Source organism: Maylandia zebra, linkage group LG7 (genome assembly GCF_041146795.1).
Source record: "Maylandia zebra isolate NMK-2024a linkage group LG7, Mzebra_GT3a, whole genome shotgun sequence".
Taxonomy (NCBI): Eukaryota; Metazoa; Chordata; class Actinopteri; order Cichliformes; family Cichlidae; genus Maylandia; species Maylandia zebra.
In genome coordinates, this window is record NC_135173.1 from 5,345,671 (window position 1) to 5,365,919 (window position 20,249).

Sequence of the window (20,249 nt, forward strand, 5' to 3'; positions counted from 1 at the left end):
GTCATGGTGGAACTGTTCAGAGGACGCTACATCAATAACCCACTCCTTCTAGCATATGACTTTGTCTTTTTCTGTTTATCAGTTAATGAGTTGTTCCTGTTTACTTGTCTTTTTTAAAGAGCTGAAATGACTCAGAGACATTTAAGTGTGTGAGCAAGAGATGAGCTCATTAACCGAGTGTGTCTCAATGTGCAATGTCTCTGCAGTTAAAAAAATAAAAATGTATCCCCAACACTACATAACCACCACTGTCAGCAGGCCTTAAACAGAGATTTAATGTTAGCGGCTCACTGTCAGATTATTGTTGACAGTTGCTGTTAATGTACCAATGCATGTATGTGACTTTAGAACAAACAGGGCTTCCCCGTGACAAAGAACAAGAGGACAACAGGAACAGATAATTACTTGGAAAACACCACAACTTGATTTCCCAACTTTCATGTGGGGTCTGTTCAGGCCAGGGGGAGAGCGAGAAAAGGAATTTGGACTCTCTCTCAGTTGGTTAAGCAGCTGTTTCTCTGGAGGTTCAGGTTGGGCAACAAGAGAGCAGAGTAAAGAAAGAAGAAAATAAAAAAGTGAAAAAGTGAGAACAAGGGAAAGAGTGAGAAACGGAGGGGCTGTGTAACTGGAGGCTTGTTTCATTCCAAATCAGATTGCTTTATAGTAACACAGGGGGTGAGTGGTTCCAGGCAGCAGACAAAGGGCCAACAGGATCAATATTGACATTCTCCTTAGTGATAGATGAGTTGGCTGGGTGAGGTCAGGGACTGGACCTTTGTATTAGCCAGAGAGCATTAGTGGTCACGGCTGGGGGACACTTACAGTAACCTTGGCCTTTCAGTATAATGGAGGGTCTGAGGGTGCCCAGGAGAAGTCCCTCCCTTTTATGGGCTTTATTACCGTAACGGAGCTCCATCCTCCACTGGCCCGATTCAAACACAGATCATTACTTTGTCAAAACAGCTACCAGACCACATTGGCACTTGCGCAGGCAAAGTTGTGCAGCAAACAGAATCTCAAGGTGGCTGTTTTTCAACACAGCAGTCGTGGGAGATGAAGAAAGGACAACACAAGACAAAGCAGAGCAAGTGACTGTTTATTAGGTCTTATTCCAACAGCATGTACAATAGGACAGATTCACTGGTAAGTCTTGCGCGGTAGGCAAAGATACACACACAGAGTACAATCTTTTTCCAGAGTTACGGCAAGATGGGCTACCACAAAATGCTGCAATATAACCCTCCTGTAATTTCCATGTGCTCGCTTTGCTCAAACATTTTAATTGTTGTTTACCTTAAGTGGTCAATTAATCCAAGGCAAACTCATAAAAGAGAGAAGGCTGTGGGCTGCCCAGATAGTCAGATCCAACTAGCCTAAGAATAATGGCTACTAGGGACATCACAGTCATTGGTGGGAAAGAAGAAGATCATAGTGGAGGGAAGAGCATAATAGGAAAAACACAGTAGGGGTGCAGGGAGAAAACCTCTGAAACAAAAAAAAAAAGAGAGAGAGAAACAAAGCGAGGAGGTGCAATTACACTGTTGCCAAAGAGATGGTGGTAAAAAGGAAAGGAGGTGGGAAAAGTAGAGTGTGAGGAGGAAGAGAAGAGGTCATCTGAGGTGATAGAAATTTGGTGAGTTGGGTTCATCAAAGATGGAGCTTGGCCACTCTCCTCCTCCTCGGATTCTGTTCTGGCTCGGGTTACTCAGTTGACGCCTCGCAAACACAAACACAAACACACGAAACACATGGCTGCAGTCTCCCACGCACATGCTCGTTCTTCTTTCATGCACACTTATAAGTGTTTCTTACAGAAACAGAAGTATCATCAAAATATTGTAAGTCAATGCATGTTGATCCCTATGAAATGCACACATACACGCATAGTCTGTCAGTCTGTCTCAGAGTCCAAACCACTCGGTGACCCCTCCTCTCCTGGGGTCGAGTTTCTGCCTCTGCTTTTCGTCCTCCATGAACTTCTCCTGCATCTCCTCCATAGAGCCCTCAGCCGGTGCCCGCTCTTTTTCTGGGAAGATGTCAGGAAAAGTAAATGTCTGGCCCAGCGCCTGATGAGGAGGCAAAGACAGAAAGCACAGAGAAAAATTTTAGCTTAAAAAACACTGTGTTCTTACTTAATGAGAGAAATCGGTTGTTTGTTAAGACTCAAAAACCATCAATCTTGTAAATCACTTTCTGTGTAACAAATATGTCAAACTGCACCTTCCTAAAATAAATCACAGTTCTTTGCAAAAATGAAGGCGAGTGTGTCACCATTCTTGCTCTGTTACTCTTCATATGACACAGATGCTCACTCTCTTGTCTTTAGTTTTTTTAGCTCTCCTCTCCTGTCCATTTCTCTGGTCTTGATTTATTCAGAGGGAAAAGATGGTATCCATTATTTATTCCATACTAACCCATTTCTAGCCATAACTAATGCATCTCTGGCAAAATGTAGCCTGTGTCATGTTGACATAGAGTACAGTACAGACAGCACACATATGCATGCATGCACACTCACTTGCACACAAGTGCGTTCACACACAGAGACAGGTCATGCATGCAGACATGCAAACATATCTACAGCCTGTCTCTCTGAGCGTCCCTCGTGGACACCTGGCAACAAGAATTCAGTTGAGACTGATAACAATAGAGTCAAAGGATCAAATGAGGGGAAAATGCAAGAACATGTCATTTTTATCACAGGGCATTTACATGTTAAGCAAAGTGCTATAACTTAGTAGTTTCCCCAACAACAGTAGAACATCTACCAGAGAAATATAAAAACCCAATCCTCAATATATTTGTCAATACATCTAAAACACTAAAAGAACCTACATGATCAATTCTCTCATAGAATCAAAACTTTAAAAACGTAGTAGAACTTAGAGCTGCACGTCATCGGCATAGCAGTGGAATGTAATATTGTCTCCCTGTCTAATGTGACACAGCGGCCACACACACAAAAAGACAGGTCCCAGTATAGACCCCTGGGGGATTCCACAGTTCAGTGCACAGTATTGAGAGCTGTGGTCACCAATGAAAACAAAAAATGTGTTTGGCACAACGATACATTCAGACAATGGTTCTGCTTGCCAAAACTGCTGCAGAGGAGTGATAAAACAAAACACTGTATCAACTGCTGCACTGAGTAGTACTAGAACAGAACATTCACTACTATCAGCAGTTAAGATATCATTTGTAATCCTAATAAGCACGACATCACTTCTTTGATGCTACATAAAACCTAACCTTTTCAAAGATACTGTTATGATGTAATGCTTCAACAAGCTGTAGACAGACGATCTTAAAGTGTTTTGCTATAAAAGGTCATTTGTTATCCAACTACTCTGTGGTATCCCAAACCTGTGGATAGCTTTGAGGGAGCTAGGAGGTTGCTGAGAAATCAAGTTTTTGGTTGTGGCTCCAGAGGAAGGATAGCAGTTTGGGTAAAAACCAAAAGGCAACTATAGGGGATGGCAAGGAAACATCACCTATATGTCCTCCTGCCTCCAGCTGATGACCCTGCAACTGACATTCTAGGAGTGGCGGAGGTGTGACAGGATTAGTGCCAAAGCAGGAGAAACATCTCAGCCATACAAGAATTTACTACTCCTGCCACCACTGCTATTACTGTTGCTGCTGTTACTGTGTTTACTACTTTAATTACTGGTACTATCCATCACTATTGCTACTGTGACTGCAGCTGCTGTTGTCATCAAATTAACCAAATCTACTTGCACATAAAAGCTGAGCAAGTGTGACAGTAAAACAGTGAAACAAACGGTTTAATTGGATCCAGTTAAAAAAATTTTTGCAGAAATCTACATTACCACTTGCCGTCTACCTTTTTTCCCCACCTGATGTATATTATTCTTCCATATTTGCTCTTTTAACACCATGAAATTATGAAGAAAATCATGTAATTATACAGATAACATTGTTGTCCCATCTTTACAAGTGCTTATTTCTAGATGACCACAGAGCACGCACACCAAACCCAGGCAGAGTTTATGCACACTTGTAAATATTTATACTAATAGATTATTCTGTAAGCCTCATGTATCTTTATGATATGCTGTTTGGGGTTTCCAAAAAAATGAAAATAAGGATCATTAAAACTGTAGTTTACACTATCAGCTTCCTCTTCATAATAAAATCCACTTAAATGACTCCGATTGATCAATTATTATGTGTAGAGGCCTGCTACAATAAAAATAAATTGTTTCAATGAACACAATTGTCAATCAACTAAATATGTGAAACATTCTGTATGGGGTCAGTGTGTAGGCGTTAAGGAATGGTCTGGCTCTGATGTGAATGTTACTTTGTCTGTCTCCAACCCCCAAAATACCAAGAGAAACATGCATATAATTGCTGCAAAGTAGGGCTGCTCAATTAATCGAATTTTAATCACGATTACGATCTGGGCTTTCAACGATCATTAAAAATGACTGAGCCGATTATTAGCCCCTCCCTCATGCTTTACTCTCGCGCTGCTCCGTGTGGCAAATCAAGCGCACTGCTCTGCATTTCGAACACGCGTCACAACAATTAAGAGGACCCGAGGGAAGCTCGGAAAGCTAAGCAGAAGTTATTTGGAGAGGAGTGGACTGCCGTTGGTTGAAAAGAGAGGTAAAAAAAAAAAAAAAAAAAAACTTCAGTGGTGTGGAAACATTATGGCTTCGCGGAGTCAGACGTGGATCAAGTAGACACAGTGTGTAAACTTTGCTATGGTGTCGTAGCTGCACCACAGAGCAACACTGCAAAGTTTACATTTTTCATTTATTTCTTTTATTGCAAACATTTGCACTGTTATCAGTATTTGCACACTATTTTATATTATTTTTTAAAGTCATTATTCAATACATTGTTATTGTTAACCCTTTAAAGCCGGTCAGAGCAGCATGCTCGTTTTGTATAACTATTTTTAAATCCCTGTAGAACCTGAACCGCTAAGCTAGCACAATAAATTTTTTTCCATATGAAACCAGAGGAGTTGTACTTACATCTTATGCCATCAGCTTGTCCTAGGTCACGGTTTCCTTCCACATAAAGCTTTGCAAAAATTGCATAAAAAGCGCTTGCAGGAACAAAAACATAATATTCCAGAAACACGCTTTGCCGATCCGATCAGCTGTTCTTAACACTTCCCACATTGAAAAAGACGTCAACGCGAACTATCGCAAGTGACGTCATTTTCGCGGAAAATGTAGTTTTTTACTTGTAGGCCTTAGAACTCGAATTGCACTGCTGGCAATAGTTTATTTTGATGCACATGCACATTCTTTGCAAATTTGCATCATAGGATTGTTTTTTTGTTTTTCCTGCAGTGTATATAAAAATTGCTGTATCTCCAAAAATAAAACTATGAAGACACTCAAAATAAATTTCCTGTTGTTGTAAACTATTTTTTGCAACTTTTTTGTATTTAAAGTTTTGAGGGATAAGCCTCTTAAATTTCTCCAAGTAGAAATATATGTAAAAAAAAAACCAAAACGATTTTCAATTTTTTTGTAGTTTATTGCACTTTTTTGCAATTAATGTAGTTACTATGGACTTAATACATACACATTTTTAAAATATGGGCTATAACAGTTGTATTGATGTATAGCAACTTGAAATGCTCCCACAAATGGCACTACAGCATGTAAAAAAAATATTATAAGCTCTGGCGGACTTGGTTCTATGGTAGATCTTAAAGGGTTAAATAAATATCGTCAAATAATCGTGATCTCAATTTCAGTGAAAATAATCGTGATTATCATTTTTGCCATAATCGAGCAGCCCTACTGCAAAGCATAGTTTAATTCCCAGAGGGAGAGGCAACATGAAGCTAAAGATGCAGAATGAATCAGACTGTGTCTACTGTAAAAATAGCTGCGAATAAGGACAGCCTATAGCATTTTGGGCAATATGCTAAAATTTGACATAGTCCAGCAACTGGTAACTGCTGATAGATCTCAGAGTCTGCACAGTGGTGTGAAAAACTAGCAACAAACAACAAGCTTACCAAGTACAAGCTCCAGTAAGTTTATTAGTTCATAATACTGTTGGACATGAGAATAGACCCTCCACAATGGTCTTTGTTCTGCTGCACTCGACTTGGACTGTATCAGTGGTTCCCAAACTTTTTTCGTTAGGCCCCCTTCTGTTTTACAAGAAAAATCTTCGCACCCCCCCAACCGCACAAACACATCCTCCAACCACACACACACACCCATATTTTGTTTTCAAACTCTATTGTGGTTTATTTCACACCTCAAACATTTAGTAGACAACTACATGAATAAACTGCAATAAATTTACAGGTAGCAATGAAATAAACTACTAATTCTTTTACGCTACGTCCACACCTACGCGGGTATATTTGAAAATGCAACTGTTTCTATGCGTTTGGGCCTTTCATCCACACATAAACGGCGTTTCGAAACACCGAAAAGGGAGGATTTTTTAAAACTCCGTATTTGCGTTTACGTGTGGACGAGGAATACAGAGTTCGTCACGCAACGTCAAAGCTATGTGCCTTTTTTCACGTCACGCTGTGCGCCACGTTATTGTCAAAGTCAAAGTCAAAGTCAACTTTATTTGTCGATTCTGCCACATGTACAGGACATACAGAGAATAGAAATTGCGTTACTCTCAATCCCTAGATAAATAGCAAATGAACATTTAAATATATTTAAATATAAAAGTGATTAAAAATGCAAGTAAAATAATTAAAAAGTAAAAATTTAAATAAATACAATTTTACATATAACAAGAAAGCTATACAATATACAATATAATGGGTAAGTGACATTGAGTGTAAACCAGGCAGAGTAGTGCAAATAGGCAAATAGTGCAAATGGAGATTTAGTAATGTACGGTAAGAGAAAGTGTAACAACAAAGTCTTATGAGGTAATGGCAGTCCAATGCTCCACAAAGTGACTGGTAACTGGTGCAGGCCAGTGAGTGAGTCAGAGAGTGTGTGTGTTTGTGTGTGTGTGACAGAGTTCAGTGAGACCGTGGAGGAGAGAGGGGAGAGGGGGCAGAATCGGGAGGGAGTTAAGCTTCCTGACAGCCTGATGGATGAAGCTGTCCTTCAGCCTGCTGGTCCTGGCCTGGAGACTCCGCAGTCTCCTCCCCGACGGCAGCAGCTTGAAGAAGCTTTGCATTGGGTGCGTGGGATCAGCCGCTATGCAAAGGGCTTTTTTAGTGAGACGGGTGCTGTAAATGTCCTGGAGGGAGGGGAGAGAGACACCAATGATCCTCTCTGCAGCTCTCACTATGCGTTGGAGGGTTCTATGACAGGACGCATTGCAGGCTCCAAACCACACAGTGATGCAGCTCGACAGGATGCTCTCGATGGTGCCTCTGTAGAAAGTGTACATGATGGGGGCTGGTGCTCCTGCTCTTCTTAGTTTGCGGAGAAAGAAGAGACGCTGCTGTGATTTCTTGGCCAGTGCTGTGGTGTTGTACGTCCAGGAGAGATCCTCTGTGATGTGCACACCCAAGAACTTGGTGCTGCTCACTCTCTCCACAGACGCTCCGTCAATGGTCAGAGGAGCATGTTGGGTGTGCATTCTCCTGAAGTCCACAACAATCTCCTTCGTCTTCTCCACATTCAGAGAGAGATTGTTGTCAGCACACCACGTGGCCAGGCGTCTCACCTCACTTCTGTAGTCGGTCTCATCCCTGTTGCTAATGAGACCTACCACCGTTGTGTCGTCCGCAAACTTGATGAAGAGGTTGGAGCTGTGTGATGGAGTGCAGTCATGGGTCAGCAGAGTGAAGAGGAGGGGGCTCAGCACACATCCCTGCGGGGCCCCTGTGTTTAAAATGATGGTGCTGGATGTATTACTGCCGACCCGTACTGCTTGAGGTCTTCCGGTGAGGAAATCCAACAGCCAGTTGCACAGTGAGGTGTTGAGCCCCAGCTGGACCAGTTTTTGAATGAGCTGTTGGGGGATTATAGTGTTGAATGCTGAACTGAAATCTATGAACAGCATTCGAACATATGAGTCTTTTTTGTCCAGGTGTGTGAGTGCCGAGTGCAGTGCAGTGGAGATGGCATCATCGGTTGAGCGGTTGGGCCGATACGCAAACTGGAAGGGATCCAGGGAGGGGGGCAGGACAGTCTTGATGTGTTGCATGACTAGTCGTTCGAAGCACTTCATCAGGATGGGAGTAAGTGCAACAGGACGGTAGTCATTAAAGCAGGAGGGAGATGACTTTTTTGGAACCGGAATGATTGTGGTGGCTTTAAAACATGTGGGGACGACAGCCTGGATGAGTGATATGTTGAAGATATCTGTGAAGACATCAGTGAGTTCCACTGCACAGTCTTCTCAGTACACGACCAGGAATGTTGTCAGGACCCGGAGCTTTACGTGCATTGATCCTGCTGAGGGATCTCCTCACGCTGTCCGGTGACAGAGTCATCACCTGGTCACCAGGAGGGGGTGGGGTCTTCTGTGCAGTGGTGCTGTTTTGGACTTCAAAGCGAGCAAAGAAAGTGTTCAGCTCGTTCAGCAGGGGGATAGTGCTATCACAGGTCTGTGGTGGGGGCTTGTAATCTGTGATGGTCTGAATGCCCCGCCACAGGCTCCGTGAGTCTCTGCTGTCTTTGAAGTGATGAGATATTTTCCTGGAGTACTGTCTCTTAGCCTCTCTGATGCCACGGGAAAGGTTGGCCCTAGCTGTCCTCAGGCTTGCCTCGTCTCCATCTCTGAAGGCAACATTCCGAGCTTACAGCAGCCTGTAGACCTCTCCTGTCATCCATGGTTTTTGATTGGCCCGGACAGTTATGGTTTTCGTGACTGTTACATCCTCAATACACTTGTTGATGTAGGCAGTAACAGTCTCTGCGTACTCCTGGAGGTCAGTGGTGTTGTTATAGGTGGCAGCCTGCTTAAACATGTTCCAGTCTGTAGTATTAAAGCAGTCCTGTAGAGCCTCTGAAGACCCCTCTGGCCACACTTGTATCCGCTTACGAACCGGTTTGGTCACTTTAACGAGCGGTCTGTAAGCAGGCATTAGCATGACAGTGATATGGTCTGAGGCGCCGAGGTAGGGGAGGGGAAAAGCTTTGTAAGCTCCTCTCTGGGTGGTGTAAACAAAGTCCAGTGTGTTATTTCCCCTTGTTGGAAAGTCTATGTGTTGTTGTATTTTTGGAAACACGCACTTTAAGTCTGCATGATTGAAATCCCCAGCCAGGATGAGAAAAGCATCAGGATGGGCTGTCTGCTGCTCACTGATGTGCTGGTACAGTTCATTCAGTGCCTCATTCCTGTTGTTGACATTGGAGGAGGGAGGGATGTACACAGCGCACAGGAGTATGGCTGTATATTCCCTCGGTAGATAGAATGGCCGGCACTTAATAACCATTAACTCCAGCACTGGTGAGCAGTGTTTGCAGACCGCAACAGCATCGCGACACCAGGCATCATTGATGTAAACACAAAGTCCTCCCCCGCGGGTCTTACCTCCCGCGACGATGACTCTGTCAGCACGGTAGCATGTTAGCTGGTCGAGCTGAATGGCGCGGTCCGGGACACTGTCGCTGAGCCATGTTTCCGTGAACACAAAAGCACAGCAGTCCTTTACATTCCTTTGAGATGAACGTAGCAGTCGGATGTCGTCCAGTTTATTTTCTAGCGAGCGTACGTTGGCCAGAACGATAGAGGGGATGGCGGGTTTGTGTGGGCTAGCCGCTAGCCTAGCTCGGATGCCACCGCGCTTACCCCTCTTCTGCTTCCTCTCACACCGCTTGAGGCGCATCCATTGTGGGCGAAGTGCGGGAGTGGGGGTCGGTGATTGAGTAGGCCTTCGGAGCAGACCCAGATCTTTCAGCTTCTCGGTGTCCACAGAGTTTAACTTAAAAAGTTTGTTTCTGCCGATGTCGAGAAGAAGTGTTCGGGCATATCCTCGCTTGCACACAGATAGACGCGACAAAGACTTACAAAAACACTGCAACTTACAGGACGAAAAACACGAAAAAGTAGTTTGTTTGGGAGAGAGAGAAGCCGCTGCGTGTGCACGCGCCGCCATGTTGGATCAACATTACATGAGATGAATTTCTATAATGGCAGATAGAGACAAAATACTGTTAATCTATCTGCAGGGGAAAGTAATTCTGTCGCAGAGACCTACCTCGGCACTTGTGCAGGTGAAGCCAAAGGGAAGATATGCTTCACCATATTTTATAGTCTTTGGCTTGGAAGGAAGTTGGTTTGGAAACATATTTGGCGATGCTTCATCTCCTGCTTTGCGTTTGTGTGGGAATCCCGCCAAAAACCTGTCAATTATGCTAGCAGTGTCCAAACATTCTTTTTTTTTTTCTTTTCATATGTGCCCCCCAGCAATGGTTCTGCGCCCCCCCTAGGGGGCGGGCCCCACACTTTGGGAACCTGTGGAGTTCTCCGTGGCATTACCTGACAAAACCCTGGATTTCCAAGTGTCCGTGTACAACTCCTTACACTGCTTAATTCAATTCAATTTTATTTAGATAGTGCCAAATCACAATAACAGTCGCCTCAAGGTGCTTTATAATGTACAGTAGATCGTACAATAATAGATACAAACTTATGATGCTTAACGCAACAAAAAGTAAAGCGGTACCAACAATTCTGTATTAAATGAATTGTTTTAATGAGTCAGACTAGTAAATCAAAAACGATTTCAACTGCAGAACACTGGACATAAAAAATTACCAAATTTGTTCAAATTCCTGCATCTTGAGTTTGCAGTGATTGTGTTATGTGTAGAGTCACAGCTGAAACAGCAAAAGCACAGCTGTGGTCTTTCTTTGTGTATATGGTAATTTTGTCAGTGTCACAAGATTAAATTCTGGCGTGTCTTGCCCAAGTCATTACCCCTGTTTTTGATTAACACTCAGGCACCAAACCCCAGAAAATGGTATTTGGAAAAGCCTGAGTAACTCCATCCAACTATCCAAAACACATTATGGAAACTGCTATTTTGGTAGGATACTTCACACAGGCCTGAATTCATGTTACTCTCAACATGTGGCCAGTTGGGTCTGAATTCTGATACCAGATTTGAGGAGTGCCTGGAGAAAAACATGCACAACCTTCAGTCAAAAGCTACCCTGTTCTTCTGTTTCAATTTCAAACTACAGGAGGTTTTCTAGTGAGTGCAGTATAACAGTAAGAGATGACTGTGCAAAATAAGTCGGGCACAGGCAGAGAACTGCCAAACACCAGAGAAACACCTGGAAAACGCCAAGGTCTTCAGTGTCTCGCTGCACTCTCGCACACTGCCATCGAGGAATCCAGAATCCAGAACGCAAACACTGGATGAGGCCAGGAGTAAGAGAAGGAGAAAGGAGGTCAAAGGGAGAAAAATGGGGCTAGAGTATGCGAGGAAGTAAACGTGACAGGAAAAAGATGAAAGTAGGAGGTGACGAAGGAAGGGGTCTACCCCAGTCCTATAAACACAAGAGCTCACAACAACATGAACAATGAAGCAGTGAATGAAACAAGACTTCACCCGACCTGAACCAAACATTGTCGCATGACAATTCCCAGTTATACAGAGCAGTTCTGGGTACCTTATGTATACAGACAGTGAAGATTAATACCAGCCTCGGAGAGCGCGATTCACAAAAACAACAAAGCAGCAAGACTGAAATCAACAAAGAGCTGAGACTCGTTAAACAAGTCTTATTGTTGGCAGCAGGCCGCGCCCTGAGTGTGTGCGTGCATGTATGTCAACCGTCTGCTGGACACATTTTCGCAGTGAGAGAAAGTGTTGGCAGAGAGGATTCATACTTTTGTTTGAAATGTATACATCGCACCACAGCAGAGGCAAACCCCAGTCTCATCCATCTCCTGGCGCTGAGCTACAATGATCTGTCCTGGGTGTCTGTCTGACTTTCTGTGTATCTGAGTGAGAGAGGGAGTGTGTGTATGACTGCATATTGAGTGATTTATGGTGATGACCCAGTCCTGGCCAAAAAGGACAAAAGTGGAGAAAGAGGCAATATTATTATGTGTATTTCTCTTCCACATTTGTTCCTCTAAGGCTTTTATTTCTGGTACTCGTTTTGTTCCTAGATGACAAACTGAAGGAGGCGTATTTTCCCTCTCCCTACATCTTTGCCATCTTCAACGTGCTCCCAGTTGACTCAAGCTGCCATCCAGGAATATTGGGAAGCGATCCCGTACTGCCATGCAATGTAAACATACTCCTCTTACGCACATGAACAATCCATTACAACACAGTTTTCCTCTCAATGGGGAAAAGAAAGAAATGGGTGGTGGGGGGGTAAATGTTGTCATTGACTCATTACCACACCGTTTCACTTTTCCCATCTGTAGGTACATGTATACTTCTTTATTAAGCTCTAATTCAGTGCCTTGTTTTGCCCCAGGAAATGTGCATTTAGACTGTCAGTCTGGCCAGTGTCACATTTCGGGACCACTGTCAGAGATTTAACCAGTTGGTGGGGGCAGCTGTCAAATTAGGAAAACAACTGGTGTGAACATGTTTTCTTAACCGCTACATTGAGGAGGAACTGAACTGCTTGCATGTAGTTCGTGTAAGCCTCCCAGGCAACACTGTACTCGAGTGAAATGACCCCATCTGAAACCTGAGTTTGTTGAATCCATATGTGTGCTCGTACACATACACAAAGTCATGCACACGACCTAAGTAACCCTCTTTGCTGACCCCAGAGATGGGAAAACAGAAGACTAGGCGAGAGACAAAAAGAAACTCATAAAGGACAATTATTCAGTTCGATCGACCTTTCCCACTGATCTATGACAAACTGAGCATGCAGTCATAGCTTAAAAACAGCTCTAAGAATTTTTTTTGTTTTTAAAATTGACTCCTTATGGGTGCATTATTAAAACAGTTGGAGTAAGTGTCCTGTAAGAAGAGGAGGAGAAAAAAACTAAAATTAATTCAAGAAAAAACGATGGCTGTTATATTTAACTATAAAATATGAAAGTCACAGTTGCTCTGGGTGGATATGTTCAAGTGTCTGATGAAAACAGGAAAGTGCCAGGTCAGTAAAGTGACACTTTACCAGCCTGGAGCTGAATAGAACATTATGGCACAGTCGCACACTGAAGGCAGCGAAGGCTAATTCAACCTGCTTCTCTGGACTGTGACCAGACTTCATGATGTGAAAGATGATATATTAAGATCTAGATCCCGCTGACTGCTAAGGATAGAATAAGAACTATTCCAAGACTAATAATAATAATAATAATAATAAAAAAGAGGTTTGATTACTAAACTCCATTGAGGTAAGTTTGATTTCATTTTCCAATATCACAAATCCACAAAATAGCCTTTTTCATATCACATTTTATGTCCTCTGAAATGAAAGAAGCATGGAGCAACATTTTATTACTTTAAAGACTGTTTAACAGCTGTAAAACTACTCTCCAGGTCAAATAGTGACTTCCATTCAGATAATCTCAATAAAATCCATGTGAAAAGACCTTCTAACCACTCTTTTACAGCCTGAGATCAGCATTTCTTTTGTGCTCTCTCAAAACATCAAGCACCAAGAGTTATTATGGAGCTAAATAAGTTGTGACTGCGAGGTGGGGGTCAAGTACACCAACTTCTTGGATGACCACACTTGACCGAGTTAAAGAAAAAGGAGTTCTTCAGGTGGTTATACAGCCTCAGAGGGCTTTAAATGGTCTGAAAATCGAAACTGAGCCATTAACGCCAGCTCTTATACACTGCCAGAAAAACAATCCCCTCATTTGATAGGGGACACAAAGATAAACCGATAAGCTACAAAATCACTTACAAGTGAAAAGAATAACATGGATCATCTAATTACAATGCTGAGAAACCCTAGACCAGGGCATGTCGCTTTTATGTTGCCATGTACCACAGATGCAATTTAATGTTGCAGCTTGTTGATATTGAGCTAATCAAAAATCAAACACATGTAGACAGATGCTAATAAAGTGAGAGAGAAATCTGGGCCATGAAGAGGCGGAGAGGTGCTGACAACACGGTGAGAGGCAGTGGCTTATGTGGCTAGAAAACAATGTGGTGATGTGAGGTAAACCACATACCATGATGAGGTAAACTGTAGCAAAGGACAGACATCTCTAATAGTTGTGTGTGTACATGTGCGCAGAAGGCGTTTAAGAGACACTATCCAAACAGGCTGACAGTGATTTTTAAGGTGGAATTTAAGAGTTGTGAGCCTGTTTTCTTTCATCTTAAATACAGCCGATATAATTCCCACTTCATAAATACAAGTGAAAAGGGGCTTTTAAACAAAATTTAGACTAAGTAAAAAAAGTATAATTGATAATAATTATAGTTTAATTTCTGTCTATGGAAAAAACAAACAATACTGTCACTATTGAAATGAGATACCAGCAGAAGCATTATACTGTAGTATTAGCGACATATCCACTGCCACAGTGTTAACCACCTAAAAGTAAAGGTATACCATGACTGCTGTTTAATGATTTCTTGATATCATCAAATAATGAAACGGAAAAAATATTTTCTACTTGTGAAGTTGTATCTTTGGTAAGACTTTTCAACCAGCTGCTTAAAGTCATTGCATCAGTAATGAATAACATGCACCATTTGCTCTTCCTGTCATATGGAGTGCAGCTAGCAATGCTCGGTGGAGTCATCTGTTTACATTTGGGTTGCAGATCACCAGCTGTTAGAATCTCCTCCTTTGAAGCCTGGTTGAAGTCATTGGTGGGGTTTTTATTTTTTATTTTTTACCTCAAGTGCTTTGTTGTTTCCAGCTTTTTGAAAAGTACTCTGCTTTGTTAGAGGGAGTTGAAATAGGTCCATTTTTGCCAAATGGTCATTTGAGGCCATCACATGGCTCTTGCTTTTAGACATGCCTGGACATGTGTCCTTGGGAATGTAAATACCGTATTTCCCGGACTACAAAGCGCACCTGAATATTAGCCGCACAAGCTAAAATGTGGTGATCATGGACTTTTCCACGCTGTCAGATTCCACCGGTGGAGTTGAGTATAACTTGCTTTTCGCAAGTTTATCGCCGCTCGTCATCCACGACTCCCGCTGAACGCATAGCGCTACTTTGAAGTTTGTTTTTCATGCTACTTGTACAGCACTATGTTGCCTGGCGGATGGACATGTGACAAACATACCACTCTTGAACCCCGATACTGTGTGTCTGATCACATGCCCTTCCGCCAGGCAACGTAGTGCCGTACAACAGCGGAACAAACAAAACAAATCGTCTTACGATATGACAAAAATCATGGACAATCCATAGAAAAGCCGCACCTGACTAAAAGCCGCAGGGTTCAAAGCTTGTGCAAAAAGTAGCGGCTTATAGCCCGACAATTACGGTACCTGGAATTTACATTCTGTGCTATCATAGATATGGTAGCATGGTGGTTATCACTGTTGCCTCACATTAAGAAGGTCCAGGGTTTGAATGTGTCCGGCGCCTCCCCATGCATGTATGGGTTCTTTCCAGGTACTCTCAGCTTAGGTTAATTAGAGATTCTAGATTGCCCGTGTCTGTCTATGCATTAGCTCTGCGAAAGACTGGCAACCTGTCCTGGGTGTACCAATTTTCGCCGTGTGGTAGCTGGTATAGGTTCTAGCTGCCCTGCGACCCTGAACTTGATAAGCGGAAGACGATGGATGGATGATCGCAGATGATATGATTTGACATAGCCCTTCTCATAATAACGCTTTATACTTTTCCTATTGTTTTATATAAAAGAACAACACTGTCAGGTTGTAAAAACCAAACAAACAAAAAACCCCACACACTTAAAACGAAACTCATTTGTAATAGACCAACAGTAATGACACCAACTTGGAAAGCCTTCAAGACATCTATAGTGTTGCAAATATTTTCTTTGTGTTTGGCTGTGCCTAAATACAGTAGGTCGGTCTATAGTAGGTCAATGTGTTATCTAAGTATGTTTTCCCACGTGCACAGTATGGTTTAAATGGTTCAACTGTTAGTGTTTTAGTGCAACGTCCAAGGCAGCATCATTAGCATAAAAAGCATTTCTACTAAGATGAACAGGGGAAATCACCTGAAGTACTAGTTACAATACCTTTCAATACCAAAATCGCCAAAAAAATGTTGTCTCTCTCTTGTTGTTGTTTTCTTTAATACCACAGGTGAAAAACTACACATGGTAAATACAACTAGTGCAATAAAGGCATATTTTGGGTTATGGTGACATGACTTTTTTTTTTTTTTTTTCGACAATTGGCACTGTCATTGTGAAATCAGCTATGCTCTAAGAGATAAAATGTTTGCAACAGCTAATGTAAAAATAGATACTTTAGACGTTGTGGCAATGTTAATGAGATATTCTGCAACCACCCTAACATTTTCTGTGTCTTTAACTTGTGAAAATATAATGTTATCATTCCAAATAAACAGTCTGCCACCATCATGGTATCAATTTGGGTATCAAGAATATCACAGTTCTACTGGTATATTTCTTCTACATGTAAGAAATGGCAACTTCAAACATTTCGGACATAATTCCACAGTTCATGTATAAAACACAAGATGAACAGTGCATTTTCATCTGCAATTACAGAGAGTAAATGGTCAAAGCAAACTAGGCGAGGCAGGAAAGGCAATGGAACAGGGCAGGAGAAGAGATGTAGCCAGATGATTGTAAATGGCTCCTGCTGCCTGGCTCCTGGGTGTGCCACACATTCACTCTCACTTTATCTCATTGACGCACACACGCACGCGCGCACACACGCGCACGCGCGCACACACGCGCACGCATACACACACGCGCGCATACACACTCTTCTGTCCAAATGTCTTGGCAATGAACAGTTCCAGGAACAGTAATATTAAGTAAGGAGAGTGGGGATGTAAAAGAAGTACGTATTAAAAGACAAATTAAATAGCACCCAGGAAAGACAGCGAAATTAAAATGATTTTGTGTGAAAACATACAAACAAAATTAAGTTAAAAAACAGATGAAGTGTAGAAACCAAGAGTACTTTGCTATGGCTTAATTTAGGGTTATGACCCTCAGCCTCCCTCCAATTACAATAACATCTCCTCCACAGCCCTGTAATGGCCAAATAACTTGGTCAGCTTTGGCAAGCAGTAGTATATGTCCTTGCGTGCCTCATTGTCAGTCCTACTAATATTATGTCCTACCTCTACTGCCTACAATGCTGACAGATACAGTTATGCACACGCAAGGATGCAAGACTGTTAAAGTCAGTGTGCCCCAGGGTGGCTGTGGCTACAATGTAGGCGCTATATAAATACAGGCCATTTACCATTTACCATTTAATTCAACCATACAGAAAATGTCAAATTCATTTGTTAAATAAGAAGAGATCTAAAACCCTTGTGTATACTTGACTTTGTGGACCAGGAGTAAAGAACGTTGGTGAACATCGCCTCTAGTGTCCAACTGAAAATACTTTAAGATTTATCGCTGAAACCCTCTGACATACTAGTGTAGGACATCCAGTAATACATAAGCACATACTTCTGCCCAGAGACAAATGGAGGGCGTGAGTGAGAAAGTGCATGTGTGCACGTGCGCATGCATGATAGGTTTCATGCCTGGGCATGTCTGCTCCCAGCCTGCTACTGGAGACATTGGAGCCTGGTAACAGAGCTCTCAGGAAAATATCATCACTACCTAAATACACATCCAGCCACCCACAAAGACGTTCACATCAGTCTGATCTCAAACTGGACACTCAGATGATAATAGCAGAAGTAGCAGCAACAACCGTGCGCTCACACACACACACACACACACACACACACACACACACACACACACACACACACACAAATATATCTGTCCATTATTAACAATAATGACCAACAACTAACTGAGTTCGATTTCTTCAGTTTTTCCACCATCCTCCATCATACCTTAAAGCCATATTACGCCTAAAGTTTGCCTATCTCTATTGTTCCCCATTACAGACACGCAGAAGCATATGCATAAACAGCTGTTCACCATCATTATCCCCTGCATGTATGTCAGTCACCCCCACAACCCCCTACAATGTACCCCATTTCGATTGCCAATACTTGTAAACAACCCCACCACACACACACACCCCTTCTCAAGCATCCCTTCCACCTACCCCACACCCTCCCAGCCCTAGACCAAACTATCTAGGCTACCAAACACAAACACAGCTAGACCCTTGCACAAAAAACAACACACTCACCCCTACATGCACATGAACATAAACATCCCGGCGTTGCCCCTGCCCCCCTCCCTCACTCTGAGGAATGTGGGGACCAGCTGGTGGAGAAAAAAAAAATAAAAATGAAGAAGCATACCAAAACAGGAAATACATCAGCACAGGCCTATCAGAACATGTTATCAAGCCGGTGGCAGCACCGCTGAGAACACGGGTGGCGCCGCGTGCTGATTGGCGGATCAAAGTGGCAGCTGTGTCATTACAGGTCTAGAGGTCAGGGGTAATCAAGAAAAGGTTACGAGCATGCGCGCTTGTGTATGGGTCAGTGTGTATGTCTGTGTTGCCATGGCTATCTAAATAAGGGGAAACTGGAGAGAATGTGGAAGGAAATGAGGGTGAGGAGAGAAGATGCTGCAGAGAGAGATAGAGCAAAAGTAAATAGAAAACAACAAAAGAAAAGACAGGAGACAGAGAGGCTGTAAGAGCCCTGAAGACTATTCATATAGTTCAAGTGAGCCGTTGATTTGTTGTGAGATTTGTTTGTCACACCAAATTACTATAGCACTGTGCTTTTGAGAGTTTCCATTGTGTTTTCGTGATAATAATTAAACCTGCCCTATGCAAATCCATCTACAGCACAGTCACTGCATTAACACTTAAAGCATCTAAAATGAATTGGACATAAGAGTCAAACATGTGAAGGCACAACTAAGAGCCTCCACTACGGTCAATAAAATTAAAAAGTAAAAAAGAAAAGGTTTGCGTGTGAGATTCCTAGACCCTGCTCTGCTCTCTATAATTCATGTTCTCTCTCTACTGAGCTCTTATGAAACCTGCACACACACACACACACACAGCCACACACTCTCGCACAAGATTTTGCTTAGGGGTAGAATTTTCCAAATCAAGACATACAGGGAGATGGGGGGGCCTTAAAGAGAAGCCTGATTGCCAAGAAAAGCTTCTGCTTTCATAATGCTCACCACCAGCATACACACATGTCTGTGCACACATATATATGTAAACACACTAATTAGTGGATAAGCTTATGCCTTCCTTTAGATGGTTTATGTGCCTACAATGCTGATAGATACAGTTATGCACACGCAAGGATGCAAGACTGTAGATAAATTGAAAATTAATTTATCGCGTTTGTTTTTAATTATTATAAAGACTTAAAAAAAAGCCTCTGTTATAGCTCAGTGCACTCTTGCGATACACTAAAAATATTAGATATATCTGACATTCTCGATTCAATCTTTCAGACGGTCGATTCCTTTATGTTTTGAATAATTGCGCAGATCTGTGCTTCATATGTAGGAATATGACAAAAGTCCTAGTGGCACTGTATATGACTCACTGTGAGCTTTTAATTTAAACCCTCAATGCCATTCTAAATAAGTGTGGACAAATCCTTGGACAAATCCGGTTTCTTATTTCAGCTGTCAATCGGAGAATTAATGGTCAACTCTCCTCAGAAAGGTGAAAAAATGAATAGCCCATTAAAAAAATAAATAAAATACAATTCTTTAAATTGAATATTTGGTAAGAAACCATGATTCAGTATAGCACCTAAGGCCTCGGTATGCGTTTAAATTTAACTTCTGTGCTCCATGGCCTATCATAAAGGAGAAAATTCTCACAAGAATTACTAGAGGTACAAACTGAATTGAAATTGCATTTTTGATAAATCATCCCACCCAAAGGGGAAGATGAGACCGCCTCGGGAGGGAAAAGTGCAGAAGTTAAAAATGTTAATTGGCGTGATAAGCAAGGGTGAGGCCGTACAGAGAAGGGAAGGAAGCAAAGCGGCAGACGGGCAAGGCTGTGTGAGGAAAGCCTGTGTTTGCGTGACAAGGTGAAAAGGAGGAAGAGGGAGGGAAGGTGAATGGGAGCTATCATGATCCAAATAGTTGAAAATAATAAAATTCCACACAGATAAGCAAGATTTCCCTCAGCTTCACTGCCTGATTCAGCACCTCCAGTCCCATAGAACAGGGCTTCACTCAGAGTGGAGAACAGGAGGGGAGGGGCTGGGGGTCAGAGGGGTTTGCAGCAACCCATCCTGTACCCCCCCTCCATCACCACCCTTTAT

General features: G+C 42.4%; 1 protein-coding gene across 1 annotated transcript in view; it reads right to left on the minus strand.

Moving 5' to 3' along the window:
• Positions 1-1,080: 1,080 nt before the first annotated feature.
• Positions 1,081-20,249, minus strand: part of mrpl23 (mitochondrial ribosomal protein L23) — a 50,393-nt gene continuing 31,224 nt past the window's right edge. Inside the window, exon 5 of the mRNA XM_004563367.2 lies at positions 1,081-2,066. Within this exon, the coding sequence (XP_004563424.1) occupies positions 1,902-2,066 (165 nt within the window). The 3' untranslated portion in view covers positions 1,081-1,901. The remainder of the gene's footprint in view (positions 2,067-20,249) is intronic.